The sequence below is a fragment of the Rhinolophus sinicus genome, chromosome 17 (genome assembly GCF_057876585.1).
Source record: "Rhinolophus sinicus isolate RSI-liver-muscle chromosome 17, RSI-T2T, whole genome shotgun sequence".
NCBI lineage: Eukaryota > Metazoa > Chordata > Mammalia > Chiroptera > Rhinolophidae > Rhinolophus > Rhinolophus sinicus.
In genome coordinates, this window is record NC_142517.1 from 187,050,414 (window position 1) to 187,075,341 (window position 24,928).

Genomic DNA, 24,928 nt, shown 5'->3' on the forward strand with positions numbered 1-24,928 from the left:
TTGCAACATTTTTTAATGCAAATGTTACCTTTGTAAGCGAATGACCAGAAAAGAGTTTCCATGGTAACCTAAGGGAACACATAACCTGTTTATGATAACTTCTCTACGAAAAGAGCCAGGCATGGATTAGGGATATGTTTTGATGTCTGCTGGGGAAAAGGAGGGGAAGCTGACAGCACTGTTACAGTGAATGGTTAGAAGATTTCACTTTATTTGTAGTTAACTTATAAAATAAACTTTCATAATGAACTGCTGAAACACACACTTGAAACAACCAGATGATCCATCAGGATATTTTTTTAAATGTAATTTGTCTGTCATATGTGACAACCAAGGCATCAGTTTAAGAGAAACAGATTAGGGCTGAGTTCCTACAACAGGACTTTCCCATTTTGCTTGTTTCTTTTTATCTACTCTATGTTCTTTCCTAGGACCCACTGAGGACTTTCAAAGCTCTTAGATTTCTCTTTTTTTCTGTCTCTTTCTCATTTTTTACCTCAGAAAATGTTATGTAGAAGCTGCCCTTCTGGAATTGAGAGCCTATATTGTGAGGATATCACCAAAAAGGAATATATTGATTATATTTCACTTCCTCTACTGACATAGCTGTTTGAATTGGTGGCTTTTTAGAGGGGCCATTAGCTAGAAATGTTTGACATCCACAAGCTACTATATGGTTATTTTCCCCTCTTCTTGCAGATGTAACATTTAGTTAAAGAAAAGCTTGTCCCTAAGAGGTTTTTTTTTTTTTTTCCTTTTTCCATTTTTTTTTTTTTTAAGGGTCATTAGAGTAGGGAACAGATGCATACAGTTTTAAAGAGTATTTCTTTGAAGCGCCATTTTAGAGTCAGCTCACTGACAGGCCCATGCCCATGGGCTCTGGTGTAGACTTAGGGCAGAGGCACTGGCTACAATTACCCATCTGGTATCCATCTGGTAGCACGAATGAAAGATAATACCAGATCACAGAGAAACCATACCAACTGCCAACTTGGTATAAGAAGGCAAAGAAAGGTGCCACCCAACTGTGAAGTACTGTGAGGAATAAGAAATGTTGTCCGTAGGGTATGCACATTTCCACCGCAAGATGCAAAAGAATGTCATGCGAGAGCATATGGAAAGGAAATGCCACGCACATCTAACCTTACAGCTGCAACTTGTTAAATATTAAACCAAGTTCTCTCGACCACATTTAAGTTGCTAGTGGAGTTTGCGGCAAAGGTTTTACCTAATATGCTTGAGACCTTTCGCTACCACATCCACCCACAGGCAGTTAACAGGACTTGAGGCCTTTCAAAGGAGGAGTAGGTACCAGCATCATAAGGGCATTGATTTAATTTCCATGTAATGCCACTTTGTAGTAGTCAGCACAATTGTAGGAAAAATAAGGATTTTGTGGCTGCTGTAAAATGATTTAGACATTTATCGATTCATTACTTTCTCCTTGTTTTTAATATCCCCCTTTTCCGATTTGTTTTCTTAATTCCCGAATGGTGTATGCTCTGGTTAGGACAATAGCTAGTGGTTGAGAATCTATTAATATACCCACCAGAGACTTGCCATCTTCAGAGTGCACCCTCATCTCCTGAGGAGCTCCAATGGAAATGCTGGTTCAAGATGGCGAGGGCGAGCTTGCCAAAGAGCCTACCTGTCATGGGAGCCTTGCCTGTTTATTTCCTCTACTTGTTCTGCAGTACTAGTCCCTGCCTTGCTTTTTCTTGACAAGAATGCCAGATATGATCAAATAAAGTGAAATATTAGAGTGAGAATTTAGTGGCATTACGATCACCTAAGCAACAAGAACACACTCTCATGTGGTCTTGTTGCTTGTATGGGTTGTCTTTAAAATAATGTCTCATGTATATGTACATGTGGTAATTTATATTCTGCCATATATTTTGAAACACATTATTATGCTCATTACCTCTAAGCAATTCAATGAAGACAGGAACCCATTTTTACAGAAGAGAAAACTCAGGCTCAGAAATGTTACCTGATAGCTGACAATCACACCATTATCTTTGAACCCAGGTCACATGAACCAAAGTCTGAAACTCTTCCACCACATTTTGGTAATGCTTGTTATGTCTCTGAACTCCTGTTCCCTACTTAAAAGAGGACATATTTAACTACTTAAGGGTCTTCGCAGTTTCCCATAGAATGAGACAGAGTCAGAATAAGATTCATAGTGGAAGAAAATGTCCCGGCCCTGTGAATGGTTGGAGGGATGAAAGCTAAATTGAATTCCTCTCTTTCATAATCTCCTACAAATGTTTCACATACTTCTACTGAGAGACAAAGCAAAAGAAAATATCTTCCTGGTTTGGCCACACAGAGACCCATGCTGAATGATTCAAGAAGATGCAGTGGGCTCTTAAGAAAGGTGGTAATTTAGAGGCATGAACCACCCAGACAAGAATTATAATGTAGATTGTGCAGGATCATTAGAAAAGTTCCAGGATGGAGGAGAGTGAAGGATGAGACATCAAAGATAGGGGTTAGGATCCAAAAGGTGATCTTTCAATACCCATGTTGACCGTGACCTGCACAAAAGAATCAGTGGAAAAGCCAAAATGAACTTAAACCCGATTCCACACAGAGGAACTGAATCCCATGCTCTGTGCGAGAAAACATAATATCGTAAATCCACTTGCTTTTCTTCTTCCAACTTGTGGGACTCAAGTTCTTTTACCATAATTTAGACTAATTAGTCTTTCCACTTAAATCAAGAGGGGATCTGCAGAATGTAGCCATCCCTGGTCTGTTCCTCATTACAGACAATTAAGAGTCAGAAGAACAAAAACACATCATAGGATTAATGGTAAAAAGCCACCCAGAGAGACAAACACGAAGCAGGAAGTGGTCTTATTGAGCTGGACAGAAGAAACAGATAGCATTTAAGATCAACCAGTCTCCCAGCGAAGGTCTAAAGAGGATCTAAAGTAGAATCTCCTGGTCATGCTCACCTCCCCTGTTGTATTCTCATCTGTGTTTGTCATATCTCCTATCATATTGCATTTATTAAGAAATGTTCTCGCTCTCTAAATTCGATTCATTAGTTTCCCTCCAAGAATAAGAGGTATGGTATTACTGACAAGAGAAAAATAAGCACTAAGCTAATCAGCCTTGGTAAACTCCAGTCTTGTACATTATTGTCATGGAAGCTTTATGCTGGCATTCAGACAGGGCACAAAGACAGGAGAGATGCCCTAACAGCTCGCTCGGAGCCCTGCTGCTTATATCATTTTTACTTCCCCAAAGGGGGAAGGAGGAGATTAGGGAGCATCTAATTGCCTTATAAACTGATTGACAACTTGGTGATCTGATGCATATGGATGATCTCTTTAGTGAAATGGCTCAGAAGCCGCTAACAGAGATCATCAGGAGCCATGATTTGCACACCCTCCACAGGGTTATTACAGGGAAGCGGAAGGATGGGTTGATGATTATCTTTCTTTTCTTTCTTTTTTCCCCTCTTGAATGTTTTCTTTACCTCCAGGGAAATGCATTCTAGCAGCGTGAACACCACTATTAATCAACACTTGTAGCAATAATCAGTAAGTGAAAAATGGCCGCCGGAATCTGCGAGTGCACTGGCATCACTGTTTGAGTTTTCCTCTGTGATCATGCCTAGGCATTCTAACATGGATAATTTATATACAATTAATGTTGGCACCTTCTGAGGTTCAAAGATTTATAGAAGCAGTGTTTACTTCTTCATCCATTAAAAAAGAAAGAGAAATCATTTCTGGTCATGATGAGTAATATTTTAGAACCTTTAAAAATATACTTGCTATCTTCCTGTCGCTTTGTGTTATGTTTAGCCACCGAGTCCCTTCACTTTTGAATATGGGTGTCGTGAAAGGCAAAACTGTTGTAAGTTCTCGTTTCCAGTTTTCCCAGAACTCTCACCAGGAAGGGGTATGAAAAATAATCAAGAATTCAAAAATACTTCAGATCCCAGCATCCTTCTGAGAGCTGTGTGGTGTTACTGGCAATGCAGAAAAGAAAAAAAATGCTGAGTTACTGGAGTGAAAATAATACCACTAGCTACACCTGAGAGAGTATAGTTGTCGAAATGAATTCACTTAGGGCTGGGGATGACATTATACACAAGAGAAGCCATTTTAAAATTTGGTTGCGACTTTCATTCCAGCAAGCTACCTTTCAATTCACCATCCTGTGATTAGTAGGATAAATTCTGAGATTTCAACACTGAGAGGTTCTCTGAAACTTTGCTAAGTTGGTATGGGCTTTCTTGGAGCCTAAAGAAGGTCATTAAGGCACAGAACCACATCTTAAAGAGTGATTGATAGACCAGCACTCATAGGAGCGTATGACACCCGTCCATTGTCTGAGGATAGCTCCTGTCATTAAAATCCATGCAACTTAATTAAAGCAAATTACAGATAGATACATCTATAAATAAGATATTAAAGTATGCTGCTGAATATGATAATTGCTGCATATTTAGCAATCAGTGTGTGTGTTCTGCTTTTGCCAGGAGGAATTCCTTTCAGTGGAATCAATGGAGCTTTATTAAAAACCATCCAAATTAGAAGGAGAAATGATGAGTGTTATAATAACACAAAATCACTGTTTCAACTTTCATTGCAAAGAAACGAAAGCAAAATATGTCCATCCCTTTTTTTTTCACTCAAGGAAAATATTGGACAAATTCTCTTTAAGATGTGACTATTCTGAATTTATAAATTTTAATTTTCACATTTTCTTCTCCCAAAGGAAGGCGGAGGAAAATTAATGATCATAAATAAAACAATTCAGCAATGGGACTGAAGTGTGAGGAACAACCCCAGTGCCTGCATTTGTCAATCCCTGTCTATCCTTTGCCTATATCTTAGGGATCTTAGGAGTTATTAGGCTAAAATTTGTTAATCACCTTACCATTCTACAGTGTTGACACCTCAGAATTCAGTCTACTGATCACAGCATGGTATGAATTGAAAGGTAGTTTGGCAGAATGAAAGTGGCAATCAAATTTTAAAATGGCTTCACTTGTATACAATGTCATCACCATATACCTTGATGACAGAAGACAAATAAATGAAGTTCATGTTCTAAACAGAGCTTTAAGTGGCTTATTTTACTCTCCTAGCCACTAGATTTTGTGTGTGTCAAAATTAACTCAAAATAATAAATGTTGGAAATAAAAACTCATTTTCATCACATTTCTTACTTCTCTCACTACCTAACCCCTGTCACCTTTCATCATAAATAAGAATTAAGCTTGTGGCCAAGAGACATCTCTTTTTTAAGGTTAATTTTTAAACAAACTTTTCTTCTTTTTTAATCTTTCATCACCCAATTTAAAAATCAACAACAGAAAGCATAAGGGTTAATCATATCACACCCATGTGACCAGAATCATTCTCAAATTTAAGAAAATAAATACTAAAATTATAAAAAGACAAAGATCTCAATGTAAATGTTCTAAGAGATGAAAAAAGGAATCACTATACAGCCAACCAGCTCCTTCTAATAGAGTCTAGTAAACTCATCTAAGAAGACTTCTTACATTGGGTCACAGTGTGTGCTTATTGTTGGTCTCTGGAAAGAGGAGAAAGAAAATAAAGGAAAAGGAAAAGCAAAGAAAGGAAAGAAAAGGAAAGGTAACAAGAGGAGAAATGGATGTTTAATAAAGTGACTTATAACAATTTCACTTAAATGTTAATTCATCGAATGTCTCCCAGACGGTTGTGTAGGTGATGGGAAGAGAGAACAAAGTCCCTGCTTTCGGGAAGCTTACATTTGTAAAAAGAGTTAGACAGTAAGCAACTGAAGAGTAACTATCACCCATGGTCATTCCCATGAAGAAACAAGAAGCTGGGCTAAGGGACTAGAGCATGATGTTGGGCAAGGTGTGCTGTTTTATATAGTAAGGTGGTCAGAGAAGGCTTCTCTGGAGAGGAGACTTTTAAGCAGGGACTTAAGCAAAGTGAGGAAGGAACGCATATGGACATCTGGAAGAATAGGCATTCCAGGGAAGAGGAAAATGTCAGTCCAAAAGCCCTGAGGTAGCAACTTATTTGGCAAGTCAGAGGAGCAGTGAAGACAGCAGCGTGGCTGGAGCAAATGGAGCAAGTGGGACAGCGTGGGGGACAAACCAGAGACATAACTGGGTGAAAACTGCTTTCCTGTAACTCCCCAAGCTATAGCCAAACACCTCATTTTATGGATCCCTGATTTCCATGACTTGTAGAAATTACCAATTAGAAACATGTTGCAGTGTTGGGTCATTGTTCTTGCGGGGGCACCTCACTAGTAGAGAATTATGCTCCACATCACATTTCCTGGTGTGTTGTCCTTTCTGATAGTAAACATGCCCAAGGGTGCTGCATTGTGTTAACCCACAAGGAGAGGTTGAGGAAAAATCAAGATGACTCTAAGAAAAGCTTGGCAGCGGGCCTAATGACAATTGGAGTATGCCGAAAAACTTTTAATAAGCTCTTTCTCTTTCTGTAGGTTCTTGCAGGTTGGTTTTCATGAATATCTGGGCCATTTGGGGACCTGTAAAGGTATTTACTATGGGCAGGTATTTGAATTCTCATTGAGTAAGAAGAACAAGGCAGAGCAAGTGTGTGGTAGCTGTTAACTGAGTTCAGTGTCCTTGAAAATGCATGCTGAATTGAATTTTGATTTCCTTAAAAATGACCTAGTTAACTTATGAACCACATGCTCCTACGTTCCCGGGAATGGAGCAAAAGGACCTCTGTGACTGTTCTTTCCAAAACATTGTTTTCTCCAGCTCCCACTCCCTTGAGTTTTGCTGCTCTCTAAATTCTGGTGTTTAATCTCTCTTCCTAAGGACAGATGAGTCTACCCATTCTTTGTTTAGATCAGTTGCTCCCAGCGGATGACCCTCAAATTAAAAATGGTTCCCCTGTGAACCTCCTCAGTTTAAATTCACTCTTCTTCACATGGTCACTTGCGGAGTACTAGTATAATTTATGTAGTTTTGCTGTCTGCAAAGTAAAAGTGCGTTTCTCATGGCCCTTGGGAAAGATGGTCAGATAGACCCATCCCCTAGACTGTGGGGAACCAATCGACGGAATCAGGAGATGGAGCTTTCTCTACTCCCTTCCAAGTGACTTGGATTAATACTGGTATTATTTTCCACACCAAAATGCCCAATTACATGACGGAGGATTTTCAGTAATTGGGCCCTTTGGATTTTTAAATCCCTTCAGATAGTGCCCATGAGGCGAGCCTTCAGTGGGAAGGACCCTGGGGTTTCGCACAGAAGGTAGATCTGATTTATCGATGGACGTGGTATTGCGTCTGTCACAAATACATTATGAATGGGTGTTATACATTTTCTAACGTACAGATCAACTCCCCCAGGGAAATTATCCCTCATTGTAATGGATTACACCATAGGGAGTTCTTTGCAATATTCATCCTAAAATTTCACTTTTCTTAATTTCATTACATTGATGAGTAGAGATCCCTGTCTATCTTTGCCTACATCTTAGGGATCTTAAGAGTCATTAGGGTAAAGTTTGTAAATCACCTCACAATTCTACAACTGAGCCCACTAAAACAGTAAAATGCAGTAGTAGATAACAAATAGGTGCTGATTTCTGGTCAACATTCATACTATACTGGGGCATAATGAACACAAGCTTAAATAAGTAGATAAGTATTTATCTTCCTAAATACGTGAGAGCATCATCTAATGGCACTCTACCTGCATTTCATTTGCTTAGCTGCCAAAGTGGGGATTTTAGTTTCTTTGCTTAGAAAGAATCATGTTGAATGTTGGTTTCTTTTTTTCTTTTTGTTCCTCCTTCTGCTGACCTCTTGCTACATATGTTTCCCTTCAGACTCTGAATCTTTGCTTTTCTTAAAGAGCTGAACCTGGATGGGCCTCTCCCTGGACACAGTAGCCAGGGATGCTCTCAGACTTGAAAAAACACAATGATGGGCCCTGTCACCACAATGCAGCACTAAATCTGGGGTTGCACTCACTTAGAAAAACTCACCAATGGACGATGGTAGGACCACTAACAGAATGGCTGGGGGCAGCGGTTGCAGGTGGACCCGGTCCCTGCCTGTGCACAGAGGCCATTCTGCCCTGGTACGGGACCCAGCTGTCATCCTCTCCACACCCAATCAGGAGTACTGGTATTTGTGTTTGATCCCAAACGGCTCAGTAATGTTGTCATAAAATACACACTTCACATCTGTACTGTTAAATGCCTAAATCACAAAGAATACTGTTTCTTAACTTCACTTTATACCGTGGAATTAATGTTCCCACATGAATTGCAGCATTGTACTCAGTTGTTAGCAGCCTCTTGAGGTAGGCCGGTTAGGTTAATCCAAGTCTGTTTTCTATGGGAAGTTTAGGATTATGTGTTTCTCTCCTTGCCTGTGTTACATCTCACCTCCAATATTACTTCTTTATTTAAATGGTTCATTCTTGTAACCATCCAGCATTGACTGAGTGTGAAATGGACGCCGGACAACAAATGTTAGCAAAGATCATTATAAAATTCTCGGTAACAATTTTAAATATTATACTCTAGGCGCTCAGAAAATAGGAAGTAAATAGTTTTGTCTGAATAACTTCTCAAAGAACCTGGTGGTGGGAGAGAAAGGCAAAGGAAAAAGCTGAGGCAAGGTAAGGAAGTATGAGCGTGCATGGGGGTCATACAAATATATAGGCTATGTAAGGATTGAGTGGCAGGAAATGGAACTGCAAAGACGATGATGATGACGATGACGACGACGGCGATAGCAGCAGTAGACTGAAAGATTTGGATGTCATGTTTAGAAATTGAAACTTTATCCTAGGTATTGAGCAGTTTTTGCGTAGTAGTAAGATGACTGTGTGTGTGTGTGTGTGTGTGTGTGTGTGTGTGTGTATGTGTGAATCTGTATAGATATACTTACCTGTATGTATACATCCATATATCATCTTTTAAATGTCATAATTTCTCATAATTTTTGTATATACATATACACAGATAGATACATGTTGCAGAAAAGACTCTTACACGAGAAAGTAAAAGATTCCGCATCACCACCCCCACCATTCTCTCTGTTTCTGGCTTCTTTTTCCCCCTCCTCACTCTTTCCTGGGTCTATTTTTGTAACGATATCATTGAAGAAGCTTCCATTAGCTTAGCCAGGGCTGGTCAGAGTTTCATGGAAATGAATTCTACAGGACAGGAAAAAAATTCTCTCCAGGTGTTTTCCTTACCAAAAGGAAGATGACGTTCAATGTAGCTGCAGCACAATTAGGAACAACTAAAACTTATTGAACACATAAGTAAACTCCATACATATGATACATGCTTTGTGTGTTTCACATGCATCATCCCGCCACTGAATCTTCATAACTATCCGAGGTAGGTACTATTATTAACCCCATTTTATAGGTGTGAAAACTGAGGCTCAGAAGGTAACTTGCTCAAGGATACACAATCATTAGGTGACAGAATTCAAGCCCAGCCAGCCTGTTCTGGAGTCAGTGCTCCTAACCACCTTGCCACATGTGTGCAGACCAGAGACCATAGCTCTCCATGTCCAATCAGAAACTCTTCATGCTGATCCATTTGCAGTTGGAATGGCGGGACATGGTGCTTTCTAATGATGGTGCTCTTTTGGATTGTCTTATTGTTCAGTGCCTCTGTCTTTGAGCAAAATGACCTTACAAATGATTTACACCTGTCTTTCTCCTGGTCAAGGTAGCAGCACAGATCAATCAGATGGTGTCTGAGAATATACTTTGATCATAGCAAAATTCTTTATGAAGATAATATATGGTGATATATAATCCATTCTATGTGTATGTAAGAACTAGACAGGGAGCACATTTTACAAAGATATTTTGAAAATTGGTATTGACCCCATAAGGGTCAGCCAGTAAAGTAAGTGGGTGCACAGCCCTGCCAAGCCTACGTGTCTGCTCAGATGCCCATCAGAATCCAAGCCTTGCAGCCAGCCCTTGCTGGTCGCTGTGTCCTCCCCTAAGGACCCACCAGGTGTTTCACCAAGTGGAAGCACAGTTTTCACAATTGATGACCAGCTGTTTTCACATTTTAACAATGGCTTGGCTATAAAAACCCATGTACAAGTATAGTTTCTGTACTTTTTCTTCAGTGACTTAGGTACCTGGTGCTCAGGCTTTAACCGGGTCACTAAACGCAGTCTCCAGACCTGAACCCCACCCTCTCCCCCAGGTCACTGCACAGAGCAAGTGCTTCCTGCTCAAGTGGCATTGGCAGATCTCCGCTGGCTGGACTTCACAGAGAAGGTCAAGGAAGGTTATTTGTGACTCAGGTGACTAGGCAAAGAGGAATGAGGCTTTCAGGTAGACTTTCACTATTTCCAAAGCAACTAGAGAAGAGAAGGGAAAAAACGCGCAACACTGGTTTCCTTGTATCCAAACTTACCACATTTTAGTATCAGCATTCAGCTTATATCGGAAGTCCAGGAGAGGGTTCCCAGTTGCCCATGGACTCAGTGCCTCCTTCCCAGAAGGGGATACTGCTGCATCACCTACTGTATACATTTCTTGGCTCCTGTAAGAAACTTGAGCTAGTTGTTGTTGTTGCTGCTTTCTGTATATTTGCATAATTTTATATCCTGAGCAGAGTTCTTGATTTTGCAACAACGTAACAGAAAAAACAGTGTCCATTGGCAAGTTTGGTGGGGGTATAATTTGCAGCTGGTCTAGCACGTCCTATTACTGGAAGCTTCGGTTTAAAATATTATACAATTATCATATTTTACAGGTCCTGAGCTTATATGTGCATCTGCTCATCTTTTATTGTTGCTTTTTAATAAAATACTGCCTTTTCACATTTATATTTTTGTAGATGAATTGCCCAATACACTCATTTTATACACTGTTCTCTTCTTGGTATAAATTCAAATAAGTTCAGTGTTATTGAACTCAAACCACCAAGGTCTAATTGAAATAATAACAGTCAACATGATGAGCCCTTTGGACAGTTTTTGGAGATTGAAAACAATGACAAAAGGAAATGCAACCCAGGTTTATAGTAATATCTCTAACCATCCCCCTTCCACTAATTGTCATTATTTTGATTAAAAGGTCTATAGAAGCCACGGTGGTTTCTCAGGATGCAAAAATTATTGCAGAAACTTCCTCTATTAATGGAAATTATTAGAGGATGGAAATGGTACTCGAACAGCAAGAACGACATTAATTATGCGAAAAGCAATCCTATCTGGCAGTTGGCAAGCGTGCGTTATTCTTCAACACTCTTGCATGGGTTTGTGTCCAGCCAGTGTTAGAAATCTAAAAGCTTTTTATTTTGGCAAAGTTTTCATAGCACTTAGACTTCCAGCATCTAGATAAAAGATAATTTGGAAAGAAATTATGTTGGCGAAATTGAAGAATTCAGTAATGAGTTCTGTATAGATGAATCAATGCCCAATTAAATGATTATATCAAATTCAATTTAAATGTTGACTTAAAATAATCACATTTTAAAGACTTTGAAAGTAAGAATATACATATTCAGAAGAACAAAGTCATATTACCCAGCTTTGTAGAGTAATGGAGTGAGTGTTCTGATTCATCCCAGAATTTGATTAATGGAGAGAAACTTAGGAATTACCTGTATGCTAAGAATTAGATTGCAATAACCTATCTTATTTTAATTCCACAATTGCCTTTCTCTTTTGCAACTTTTCTCTGTTTCTCACGTTTGTTTCCCTTCCCCTATCTGCACCCCTTTTTCAAGGCTTCTTTCTTTGTTTAGCACTGTTTTAGTGTTCTCACAACCTTCTACAGAATCTGTGTCTCTTATCCACTACTACTTTCACCTGTTCTTGTCCCTTCACAAAACAGTGAATACAACCAATCACAGCAGCATTTGTTTTTTATTCATTCACACCATAAGCATTTATTGAGCCCTTGCCATGTTTAAGGCACTAAACAAACCACAGGAAGTTACCAAGAATACAGAAGTGGGCATCCTTCCAGAAGCACCAAAGTGCATGTTGGAGATCCACAAAATACTCAGCGGGATTAAATCATTGACCATATATAAGAGGGACGAGATAAAGCTGGGAAAGTTAGGTTCTTACAGGTTACCGAGAGCCTTGATTTGCAAGTTAATAGAAAAACCATTGAATGGGCACGTGTGTGTTTGAGTTAGTTTTTCAAACCAGGTTTTGACACAAGAACATCAATTTTCAGAATGTCATATTTAGTTCTTCCTTTCTCCTCCTCTTGTCTTTGTTCATCTTTCCAGAACTTGAACTCTGCTGGCATAGTAGTTTGTTGCTCAGCAATTTGGTTAATATATAAATTTAGGACTAATGTGTGTCTGATTCCAGCATTAATGGTAACATGGGTCTGGTGATATTGTGAATTAAATCCGTCCTACAAACCAAATAGTAACATTGTGACTCAAATAGTTGTTCAGATCAGCAGTAGTTATGCCCTATCATAAGATAAGGTCCCCCTTCTACTATCAGATAATTTATCCTATCAGATAAGGTCCCCCTCCTACTCTACTATTATTTTAAGCGTATAGGATCTTCCCTCACTTTAAGCAATTACATAATTAAGGTTCCTGCCAGGTTTGATTTATACTCCAAATCCAAGTTTATATCTAGAAGTATGCTTGTAGGTTTTTTGCTGTTGTTGTTGTTGTTGTTTTGTTTTGTTTTGTTTTTTTAAGGCAAATGAAAAAATCGGTACTACATAAACAAAAAGTTTGGAAGTGGCAGTCTTAATATGACTTAATCATAAGACAGATGTCATAAAACTTAAAAACTTATTGATGACATATGTTGTACTATCACATATAGAAAAGGAACTATAAAATGAAAATAAGCTGATTCTTTCTGTTAACTGCCACTGAGTAGATATTTGAGATTTCTGTTTCATTGGCTCAGTAAATACTAGTGAATGGTATGATACGCCAGGCATTGAGATCAAAAAAGAGGCATTGTCCCAAGTCTAATGAAGCTTAAACTCTGATGTCTTGAGTAAACCAAATTAATAGATGACATCATGCATGAATAGTGGGGGAAATAATGTACCTAATACAGGCTATTTTTATAAAACATAACTCTTTATTAAAAATTACGTTTGCTATACCAAACATTAACATAGAGACATACGTTAATACCCCTAGCTATATGCAGAAACTATCGCTGGGCAATTTCAGTTCAGCGGTAAGGCTATAATGAACATAAACACATTCAGAATGCTTGTTGACAGTCGTAATTTTACATATTCCTTCCTATTGCCACCATGGGTTCACCTGAACTTTCAGATCTTACATCTCAGTTCTTTGTTGAGGAAACAGCGTTGTAATGATCACTGCCCACATGTGAGGCAGCACTGAGGGTGAGAGAAGCACTGCTTTGGGGTCACACAGATATCAGTTCAGATCTTTGCGTTGCCGCTGTGGGAGCCTTTGGCAGGTTGCTTTAACTTTCTCTGAACTCTAGTCTCCTCGTGTAAAATGAGGCAGAGATGGAAATGGCAGTGTTGATTATAACTCATGATAGTGATTTTAGAATGTTCCAGAAAGACATTTATTTCTAGTAATTAGAAATGGGAGTGACTGGAACTTGCCCACTGAGTAAACTAGAAGAAAACATTCTGAAAAGCTTAAACTTTTACCTATATTTACATTGTCTATTCCTTAGAATGCAAGTATATTTTAAGTATACTAGAGAGCGTTAGTCAGTGAATAACCTTCATAAGGCTTATTAGTTAAAAGGGATACTATGAACTCATCAGAAGGAATATGAACAAACTATTATATCATTTTAAGATTTAGACATTTTGAGGGTTAACTTTGTTTCTTTTAGGATAAGTAAACAACACTGTCACAGAGTCAATAAAATAACACAGCAGAGGAATAAACAAATCACATTCTACATCCAAGAAACAATTAGAAACCAAATTTAATTAAGTACTAGATATTAGTATCTAGTGATGAATATAACTACCCAAAGTCCTGTTTACTCTTTTCCTGGAAAACATATGACAGGTAAACAGATTCCGTAGGAAATGCTGTTCCTAATACCTTTTATTCATCTTTTTATCATACCTTTGTCTTATGTCAAATAAGAGTATGTATCTCAGCCAGTATTGCAATATCTCTATTTGCAGGTAGACAGATTGGGGAAAGGAAATGAGGAATGGTGTCTGGCTCTTTAATTAAAGATGTAGAGCCAGTTTGCTCTTCAAGCTTATTGGCAACGTATGTGTGCACGCACACACACACACGCACACACACACACACAAAGTGCATCTGATAGATGAAGCCAAATTTGTAAAGTTGTATCCACAATCATAGTTTCTATGGTAACTGTATCTTAGGCCCAGACACAAACAGAGCTGGGCAGGAGATGTCTGATTTTATTTTCTCCCAAGACAATCAGAAGAGAGATAGTTCAGGTTATCACAATGTGCCGTGGCCCAGTGTACGTATGCCTAGTATTTGGTCTAGCCTAATATTTTATGCTTAAATTCCAATAAATAGTTTATAATTTTATAATGTTGCAGATTACTTTTCTACCTTTGTCGTTCAGTCTTAAAATAATTGCGTGTGCCTACATATAGTTACTATATTAATAAGGTGTGAGTACTTACCATACGGGCAAACTCTATACAAGATAAGTTATAAATGTGTGTAAATTAGAAGAGACTTCAAGGATTTATTTCAACTCCAGTGTTTTAACTCCAACATTCTACAAGGGAGGAAAATTTAGGCACAGAATGGTTAAAAGGCTTACTCGAGTTATTTTTAAAATATTTTTATTTGCTGTAGTTTCTAAACTAGCAGATGTTCTAAGCTAGTCTGTAAGCTGAATACCCAGTTATCTGATAAAATTACTGAGACTAAATTAGAGAAAATAAACACTTCAGAAATAATGGTTTGAACAAGTATGTGTACTTTTGCTTCTCTACATAGAATATTTGTAAATACATATCTCAGGAATAATACTTCACATTACCAAAGAGAAATAGTTAAACAACCTATTTTGCTTGGCTTCTTTCTGTTTAAATGGAATATGTTTAGTTCCCTTCCAAATATGTACATAGGATTTTAACAGAATATCTTAATATTAGAAGAAGCTCAAAATGAAGATTGTAACTTTTTAGACATTTTCATCATGTTGATTCCTTTAAAAATCTTCCAGCCAGACCTACAACTAGGTAAGAGCAATGTAATTAAAAGAAAGCTTCTGGAAACGGCTCAAAAATATCTGTCAGGATACCAACTTGAAATGAAAGGCATTTTTCTTAAAATGGCATCTAAATTTTTATACTTTGCATCTTAATCTTATGATGTTCTGGCAGCATGAAACTCATATTTTTGTAATGGATCTGAGTAAGACATATTTGTAAATGAGGATGTTATATATAGGTGAATAAGCTGTAATCCAACTTTGCACAGCCTTTCCATCACAGCAGCTTTTAAATTTCCTTGGGAAAATTGATTTAGGGGACATAAATTACAGCAATGGCAAAAATGTGTCCTAACCTGTAGGAACTGGAAAACATGTTAATTTTGAATTGTTTCCACTTTTTATCATCAGACATTTGCAGAAAGTTTTGTGTGATTTATTGTTTTATTTTTAATGAATTGTTAAAAAATGTTTGAAAGGGTATTAAATCTTCACCTTTACCATTAATCTGAAAATGGGGGAAATCGGAGGGGTAAACGGCCTCTTTAGTGTATTGCTTTATGAAACTGCTGATTTTAGCAATGCCAGGCAAGAAATACATGCTAATATAAGGAACCCTGAATGTAAGCAACATGCTCCTAGCTTTTATAGAGAAAAGACTAATAGCTTTATTTTAACAAGGCTCTTAACACCCCAACCGGCAGCAGGCATTGAGTGAATGAAATTGGGAGAACTCCCATGGACTAAAAGCATCTTAGTTCAACATTCCTCCCAAACACCAAACCCACGTCACAGGCTGTCATAATCCAGCCGCAAAAGATAGCCATGTGCAAGGCGCACCACCGCGTGAGCTTTTCAAGTTGTTTTGAATAAGCTCTCTGAAGTTTCACTTCTTGAGGTTTATTAGTAGAGAAAGATAAATATGCCACAAATCCAAGCATAAGTACTCACATTACACTGTTGTGGAAAAGGCTAGGTTTCTGTTATGGCTTAAGCTAAGACTATTTCTATCAAAAGTATATTTAGGTCATTACATTAAAAAAAAAAAAAAAAAAGCTGCACAATACCAAGTAAGATAAAGGGCTTCTTAAAAAAAAAAAAAAAAATTTTAATTGGATCAAAGCCACTGACCTTATTTTTCTGTGATGAGGGAAATCACCTAATAAGGAGTTCTTCAACCAGGAACATTTCTGAGCCTAGTTGCTCACAGAGCAAAATGAGAAAGGAGCTTGTAAATGCCAGTGTTCTCTCCCCTCTCTCCCTCCTAGAGGGGCCTAACTTCCTAAGGACCTAAACACAACTTATAATTAGCTTCTCTTTGGCAGCCTTCTAGCTGCAATTCCCTACCCTCAATTCACAGCTATTTGCCAGAGTCTTTGTACCCAACACAATAATCTTTATTGCCACCATTTCTGATTGGGATATTAAAAGTGTATCAAATTACTGGAGGAGATGAGATAAATTATGATTTCTTCACCAATGGGATGTTATAAAGCCATGATTATTCATGTTTGTGAAATCTATCTAACAGCACAGGAAAATACCAATACCAGTTGAGGAAAAACTCTCTATACCATGAAAATATGGATATATTTATAAATGTTAACCGGGGTCATCTTTGGGTGGTTTTCCACAATAATCATTTAGGGAGAAAAGCAGTTATATCTGTTTTTTAAATAAAATGTGTCGCAAATGTATTCCCATTATCTCCATTACTCACAGCATGTCCCTAAGGGAAAGGACTGCCTCTCATCTCTGTCTTAGCATGTGACTTTCCTTAGGAGACATTAGCAAATGTTTGTTTACTTGTAAGTATTAATCTCATTTTCTGAGCATGAGAGCATAATACAGTACAACCAGTGGTTGTTTATTTATTAGAAAACTATAAAGATTTTCGACACCTTAGAGTCTGGCTTTCTCTCCCCATCAATACACTGAAATCACTCTCAGTAAAGCACCAATCACCGTCTCATTGCCAATTCCAACATACGCTGTTGCAGACATTAGTCACCATTCAGTTGCAGAGAACAAAATTCACTCTAGCTTGTTTAAGCAGGAACAAATTTATTACACCATATTAATGGACTTACAAAATCATAAGGAAGTCTAAAGAAACAAATTCTTGGGTGAGCTTTCAGGAATAACTTCCCAAGCCACATTGCAGAACAAGACCGCCAAGGGAGTTGCTGCTGCTTCTATATAGGAAGCCTTGAGCTCCATAGACACACAGCAGTGCCTATATCAGGAGCCACCATAATTAAGAAGGTGCCACAATCAAGAAGCCACCTCTAGTGCCACCAACTCCAAAGCTAGCAATAAACGCTACATTCCACCCCAAAAACTAGCAATGTACCAAAACTGTTCCAGGAAAACCAAGCATACCTTTACTCATTCTTGACAAAATAAATAGTGGCATTGTATATAACTACTGCCTCAATTCCATTTCTCAAATGGTGTGGCCTAACTTAAATCATACCCAGTACATTGACTGCAGGGTAATTCTGGGAAAGGTATTTTTTTTTTTTTTTTTTTTTTTTAGCTTACTAGGCTCTGTGGTTCAGATAACACTCTACAAGGACGGAAGATGGGATACAGCACGCCAATGCACCCTCTACACCACAGCCTTGTTTTACTGAAGCTCTGGACTCCTTTGGCACCACTGACCACTCCATCCTTCACGAAATCTTTTCTCTTGATTTCTATGATAACACTCTTTCCTAGTTCTCTTCTAGTTACTTTTATTCAACCTCCCTCCTGTGTTCAGGGTTTTGTTGTTCTTTTTGCCTGCCCTGTAAATGATAGTTTCTAAGAGAGTTAGTGGTATTCTCTATTTTCATTGCATATATTTTCTATCTCCTCGTATGTCTCTACAGACTCCCTGTGGACATTTTAATTATGTTCCAAGGTTTCAGGTACCATCTATAGGCTGAATGTTACTCAATTCTACATCTCTAGTATAGACTTCTCTTCCAAGTTGTAAACTTTGTACTCAATTATCTTTCAGACGTCTTCATCTGATGTCCCAACTCAAGCTGTCCCCACTCATACCCTAAATTTATTCTTTCTTTATTCCATCTTGGTGACAGTTACCAAAGCCCCCTAGTTGCTAAGCTCAGAAATTTGGGTGTCATTACAGGTATGTCCTTCCCATTAATCTTCAGTCAATCCTATTGAACTTACCTCTGTCACATCGTTATATCATTCCCTTTTCTCCATCCTTTTGAATATCCCCTTGTTTAGGCCTTTATTATCTCTGGCTCAGACTGGATTGGAGCTCCACATTGTGGCAAGAATAAACTCTCTAACCTGTAAATCTCTTCTAACGTGTAAATATGTTTCTAACCTGTAAATATGTCCTATCAAGTTGCACTTCTCAGTGGCTTCACCATCACTTAAAGGTAAAATCAAGTCCCTTGTCATGGTATATGAACTACTTCAATATCTGGTCCATGTCTGCATCTCCAGAGCTTGGATTCTGGAAACAGAAAGACCTGATCCTTATCTCAGATAGGCCATGTACTAGCTGTATGACTAGCCAATTACTCAGTTTTCTCATCTGCAAAATAAGGACAACCATTGGGCTTATTGGGAGGATTGAATGGGCTAATGCAAACAAAACCTTTAGCCTTGTGATTGATACTCAGTAAGCATCAAATATATGTTAAATCGTAGTAATCAAAGGCAAACGAAATAAATGGACAGATAGTCCATTTTCTTGGATAGGAAGACTCATCATTGTCAAGATGTCAGTTCTTCCCAACTTGATCTACAGATTTAACGCAGTCCCAGCAAGTTATTTTGTGGATCTCGACAAACTAATTTTAAAGCTTATGTGGAGAGGCAAAAGACCCAGAGTAACCAACACAATATTGAAGAAGAACAAAGTTGGAGGACTGACACTACCCAACTTCAAGACTTACTCTGAAGCTACAGTAATCAAGATAGTGTGGTATTGGTGAAAAAAGAGACAAATAGATCAGTGGAACAGATTAGAGAGCTCAGAAATAGACCCACATAAATATAATCAACTGATCTTTGATAAAGGTGTAAAAGCAATACAATAGAGCAAAGATAGTCTTCGACAAATGGTGCTGGAACAACTGGACATCCATATGCAAAATAAAAATGAATGTCCACACAGACTTTACACCCTCCACAAAAACTAACACAAAATGGATTGCAGACCTAAATGTAAACTGCAAAACTATAAAACTCCTAAAATATAACATAGATAACAAAATCTAGATGGCCTTGGGTTGGCAATGACTGGATACGACACCAAAGGTATGATGGAAGAATTGATGAAAGGAAGAATTGATAAGCTGGCCTTCATTAAAATTAAATGTTGTGCTCTACAAAAGACACTGTCAAGAGAATAAAAAAGACAAGCCACAGACTGGGAAAAACTAATTTCAAAAGACAAATCTGATCAGAACTGTTATCCAAAGAACACTTAAAATCCCACAATAAGAAAACGAACAACCCAATTAAAATATGGGCCAAAGACCTTAATAGACACCTCACCAAAGAAGATATCTGGATGGAAAATAAGTACATGAAAAGGCACTCTACATCAGATGTTATCAGGAAAATGCAAATTAAGACAACAATAAGGTACCACAACACACCCATTAGAAGGGCCAAAGTCTGGAACACTGACCACACCAATATTGGTGAGGACAAGGAGGCCTAAGAAGTCCCATTCACTGCTGGTGGGGATGCAAAATGGTACAGCCACTTTGGAAGATAGTTTGGCAGTTTCTTACCAGGCTAAGCATACTCTTACCATATGACACAGCAATCATGTTCTTTGGTATTTACCCACAGGAGTTGAAAACTTATGGTCACCCAAAAACTTGTGCGTGGATGTTTACAGAAGCTTTCTTCATTGTTGCCCAAATTTGGAAGCCACCAAGATGTCCTTTAGGAAGTGAATGGACAAACTGTGGTACATCCAGACAACAGAATATTATTCAGCACTAAAAAGAAATGAGCTATCAAGCTATGAAAAGACATGGAGGAAACTTGAATGCATATTGCTCGGTAAAAGAAGCCAATATAAAAATCCAACACCCTATGTGATTCTAACTACATGGCATTCTGAAAAAGTCAAAACTATGGAGACAATGAAAAGATCCGTAGTTGCCAGGGGTTGGGGTGGGAGGAGAGGGGGGAATGAATAGGAGGCGGAGCACCGAGAATTTTTAGGGCCGTGAAAACACTGTCTGATACCGTAACGATGGATACATGTCATACATTTGTCCAAATCTACAAAATGTACACCCCCAAGAGTGAACTCTAAACTCTGGACTCCGGGTGATTATGACATGTCAATGTGGGTTCATCAGCTGTAACAACCGGACCACTCTGTTGGGGGGGTGTTGATAATGGGGGAGGCTGTGCATGAGTGGAGACAGGTGTCACATGGAAAAAATCTCTGTAACTTCCTCTCAGTTTTGCTGTGACCCTAAAACTGCTCTAAAAAGTAAAGTCAATAAAGAAACAAAAACCTTGCAGTAGCAGGAATAATGGTTGTAATCATAGTAGTAGCACCAGTGACACTCCGGCTACTGGTACTCATATCCTTTTCCTCATAGCCTCTGTTTCTTCCTCAACCAAAATCTTGACATTCCCAGGAAACACAGTGCTTTCTTTAATGCTTCCATGTTGTCTCACTTTTGTTCTCGCCACTTCGAATGCCTTCCCCTGCTACATCTGTACCCTACCTCCCCTAAAAATCTCCTCCTCATCCATATTCAAGTTTTAGATAAGGCTTCAACACCCATATGAAGCTGTCTTCAGCTCTCCCAGGTGGACTTTGGTATCTGTTCTTTCAGATTCCCACTGCCTCCTTCCTCAGACTGACACTCTAGCAGTGATCTCATTGTAGCATAATTGTTTGCAGGCCTGTCTCCTCTACATTCAGAGCAGTGCAGAGATCCAGCCCCTGTTCTTTGCTTTGAACGCATGCCTAGTACGGCATTAGGATGCAGTGGGAGCTCAGTAATCACTGATTGAATGATTGCATTAGAGATGTTGTCATATGAATAGAGAAGCACAGAAAGATGTACACAACTGGTGAAGGACAGAGTAATTTGTGTTCTAGAATGCTATGCATCGTTTGAAGCCTGGCCTATGTTCTGCCACTTCCATGAAGTTTTTCCCAACACCATCAGGTGTCTTCTGTGCTATTGTTAGTAACATCCTGACTGACATTGGATTGTGCATTGTACTATAGCGTTCTTTATTTCATTTCTGAAGCTTGTTTTCCCAGCAAGACTGCAAGCTCCTTAAGGATCACCCTACATTTCATAGAATCTAGTATGCTGGTAGCTCCCCAGAAGAACAACGGGCATATGGGTGCTGCCTCCTTAGACACGAGAATGTTGACTGCTGTCATTTTGCCAGGCCAATTCTAGATATCAGTACTGAAAGGATCAACTTGGAGTTTTGTGGCCACAAGAAAAACCTGAGCCGTAAATGCCTACAGGCATACTGGGAATACATAAGCATAATGTTTTCCAATAACCACAATTAACAATCTTCTACATAGTTATTGTATTCATGTTAATTCTTTCTCCATAAAAACTCGGTTAAAAACCTTAGGCATGGCTGACGACTACTCTTTTATCCCTCACTTCTTTTCCTGCACCATTTATTTATCCCGTTGTCTGTCTGACACCATCCTTGCCTCTGGTCTGGTAGAAAGATCAGTGTTAAACCCTCTCTCTGTAGTTGCTGCCACGTGTGCACGTGCAGTCTTCATCCTACCTAAGTAGCTCACTGGGCTGTTGCCCTCTCAGAGAACTCCAGCCACTCCTGTTCCAAGTATTGGTGAAATATGAAGAGGTTTTGTAGGACACACTCTGAAGGACCTCCTATAAAAAATCAACACCAGGAATAGTCTCTCTCATTCTAAATGAGTGTGTATACTAGCTTTGCAACCCCTCCCATAACAATCCACCCCCCACCTACCCACCCACCCCCACACACACACACATATACTGCCCAAGCTGGGATGGCGGTTTTATAGAGAGCTGGGGCTTGGGGTAGGAAGAAAATAACTTCCAGGTTGAGAACTACCTAGAAAAATTTCCCCTACTGACCTTGACTTTGTTACTTCCTGTGTTTCCTAACAAACTCTCCCTTACCCCCGTGATAACAGTCCAGGTTTTCTGTTTCCCCCTTCCATGCCCATTATATGAGGGCTAACCCAGCACAAGAGCAAGCACATGAGGGAACCACAAAGCCACATGTGTTGATGTGAACAGATGAGAAATTGTTCAGTCAACAGGTACTTTTAAATACCTGTGGGGGTTCCTCGTGTTTTCAGTTGGTATGATAGCTACAGAAGGACTCTATATAAAGTCTTTAGATTCATGGAACTAACATACTTTATTGAAAAGCTACTGGGACAGTCACTGCCCTTCATAATCTCAGAGGCTGATGGAGGAGAACCAAAGAGAGGAGAGCACAGGAATTATATAGGGAAGGGGGGAAAAAACTAATAAAGACCAACAGTAGATAGAAAATAGTTCATCACTTCTCTTTGGTCCTTCATAAGTGAGGGAACTACGTGAGGTTTGGTTGAGGAAGGCCTTCATGAAAGCTATGGAGTAGATAGTTTGTCGCCAACCCCTGTTAGTAAAGAAAGGTTTCATGGAAAAGGTGCTTTTGAAAATACAGCCCTTGTCACAGCCAAGAAGAGCCTAAGGAGACATGATGACTAAATGTACTATGGGTCCTAGAACAGGAAAAGACATTAGGTAAAAAACTGAATAAATTATGGGCTATCGTTAACAATCACGTATCAACATTGATTCATAATTGTAAGAAACATACCATATTAATTGTGAGATGTTAGCACTACTAGGAAAACTGGGTTAGAGTATATGGGAACTCTCTGTGCTACTCCATTTTTCTGTAAGTCTAAAGCTATTATGGAAACTAAAGCCTATTCAAAAATAAAAAGCAGTCTCACAGCCTACAGATTACCCCTGGCATGGTGACAGGAAGGAGTCAGTTTGACAATGACCCTTTTTTCAAAGAAGTGACTTTGTTGTTGAATGCCGTGTCTGTGGCTAGATCATCAATTCCTATAGTGATGCTGAGTTCTTGCTTGCTTTCCCATGGTTGATTTTTGGCAGGCGACAGCAGCATTTGTGCACTGATTATAATTTTGAGATGTATTGTCAGTAACCAGGGTGTGTAATGGATCTTCATCTCTAATTACTTTTCCCTCCACAGGTGTCTGGAAAGGGTCCAGATGGGAACGCGCACAACCTCCGCTTTGAGGGGATGGAGAGACAGTATGCATCCTTACCCAGGTAGGTCACTGAGGAGTCTCCCATCACCTGCTCACCCGCAAATAAAGTCTTTAGAGAAATCTACATGAGATAGGAATCCAGCTTTCAAATAGGGAATATGTTGTAATTTTGCCTTACTGCCGTCTGCTGCCACCATAGTGCCATCTTCACAACTGTGCTAATAATTGAAACACTTGTGGGTTATTTTTTAAGGGAAGAAAATAGTATATCATTGCAATTGAACATGTCAGCAGGAATATTGGATACTGAATGGAAATTCTAAGCCATTGCTATAGAAGTGGTATTGAACATCCTGCACCGAGCTTAGAGACAATAAAACAGTAAATCCTCTGTCCTAGGAGGTACCCAAGAGCAAGTGCACGACAACCTTAACCTTCAAGCTTCATGTGGGTGTGAAAAAGCAGGAGAGAAATGTGAACCTGGGAAGGGCTTCTTTCCTTCATTTAGAATCTGACCGTATTCTTTTGGAAATAAGCAAATATTTCTGAGAGGCACAGACACAGTAAGGGAAAGAAACAATTGCGTGGGAAAAGGTCGCTGGGTAATTCTGGCCTAACATGATCCACTTACGCTGTAACTGGACACCTCTGAAAATGAGATACAATTCTCAAAGGTTTGTGCTCTTATCTGTGAGATGAAGAATAATTTTAGTCTACTATCCCTAGTGCATGACAAAGTGGAAACCTTTCCAAGATTACATACAGTGCAGCTACTATGGGAGGTAAATGAGTTGAGTGTGAGAATTAGTGAGTTTAGGGGGACAAAAACAAAGAAAGGTTAATGCCAGCCAGAAAATGGGAATGTTACGAAATATCTCCTTCAAAAAAGGAGGGGAGGATCCTCAGTAGAGCTTCTTGATCATCAGAGCTGAGTTGTGGACGTGCTAACTCAGAGCTGGGGTTACCATTTTGTTGCATGTTGGTTACACTTCTGCATGTGAATTTACAAAGATTACATCCTGAATATTATAATAGGCATAGCCTAAGTGACCATCTGCTCTTATAAATAGTATGTTGATTTTCAAAAGTAATTAAATCTCCAATCTAGCAGAGAACCAGTTTTTAACACAGATTGGGCAGGATACTCAAAATACAATATTTTAAAAGCTTCTAGACCACTGTATTTTATTTACTGCTCGTTTTCTTTTTTTATATGTTGTTGTCTCATAGTTTCCTTCCATCCTTGATTTCCTTCCTCTCCTGGTTTTTCCCTGGCCTAGTATTTTGTTTTCATTTTGAAAAGATGGGAGTAGTCTCCAAAATTTGTTTTAAATATAAAATTTCTGGCTTTCAGTTGACGTGTATGGAAATTGCGGTTAAGGCAGATGGAAAATAGTATGTTCTTATGTGAGGGAAGAAAAAAAAAGAAAACTGGAAGTAGTTTAATGTCTTCCTGGCAAACCTGAGTTCAGACTGAGGAAATGGATTTTCTTTTTTTTCTTTTTC

The 24,928-nt window shown here is 38.8% G+C and overlaps 1 protein-coding gene across 3 annotated transcripts in view; it reads left to right on the plus strand.

Annotated features, from left to right (window-relative positions):
* Positions 1-24,928, plus strand: part of PARD3B (par-3 family cell polarity regulator beta) — a 950,721-nt gene that overhangs the window by 872,753 nt on the left and 53,040 nt on the right. For all 3 annotated transcript variants that reach the window (XM_088794694.1, XM_019726886.3, XM_074340795.2), the window contains one exon: positions 23,404-23,483. In XM_088794694.1, the coding sequence (XP_088650820.1) occupies positions 23,404-23,483 (80 nt within the window). The remainder of the gene's footprint in view (positions 1-23,403; positions 23,484-24,928) is intronic.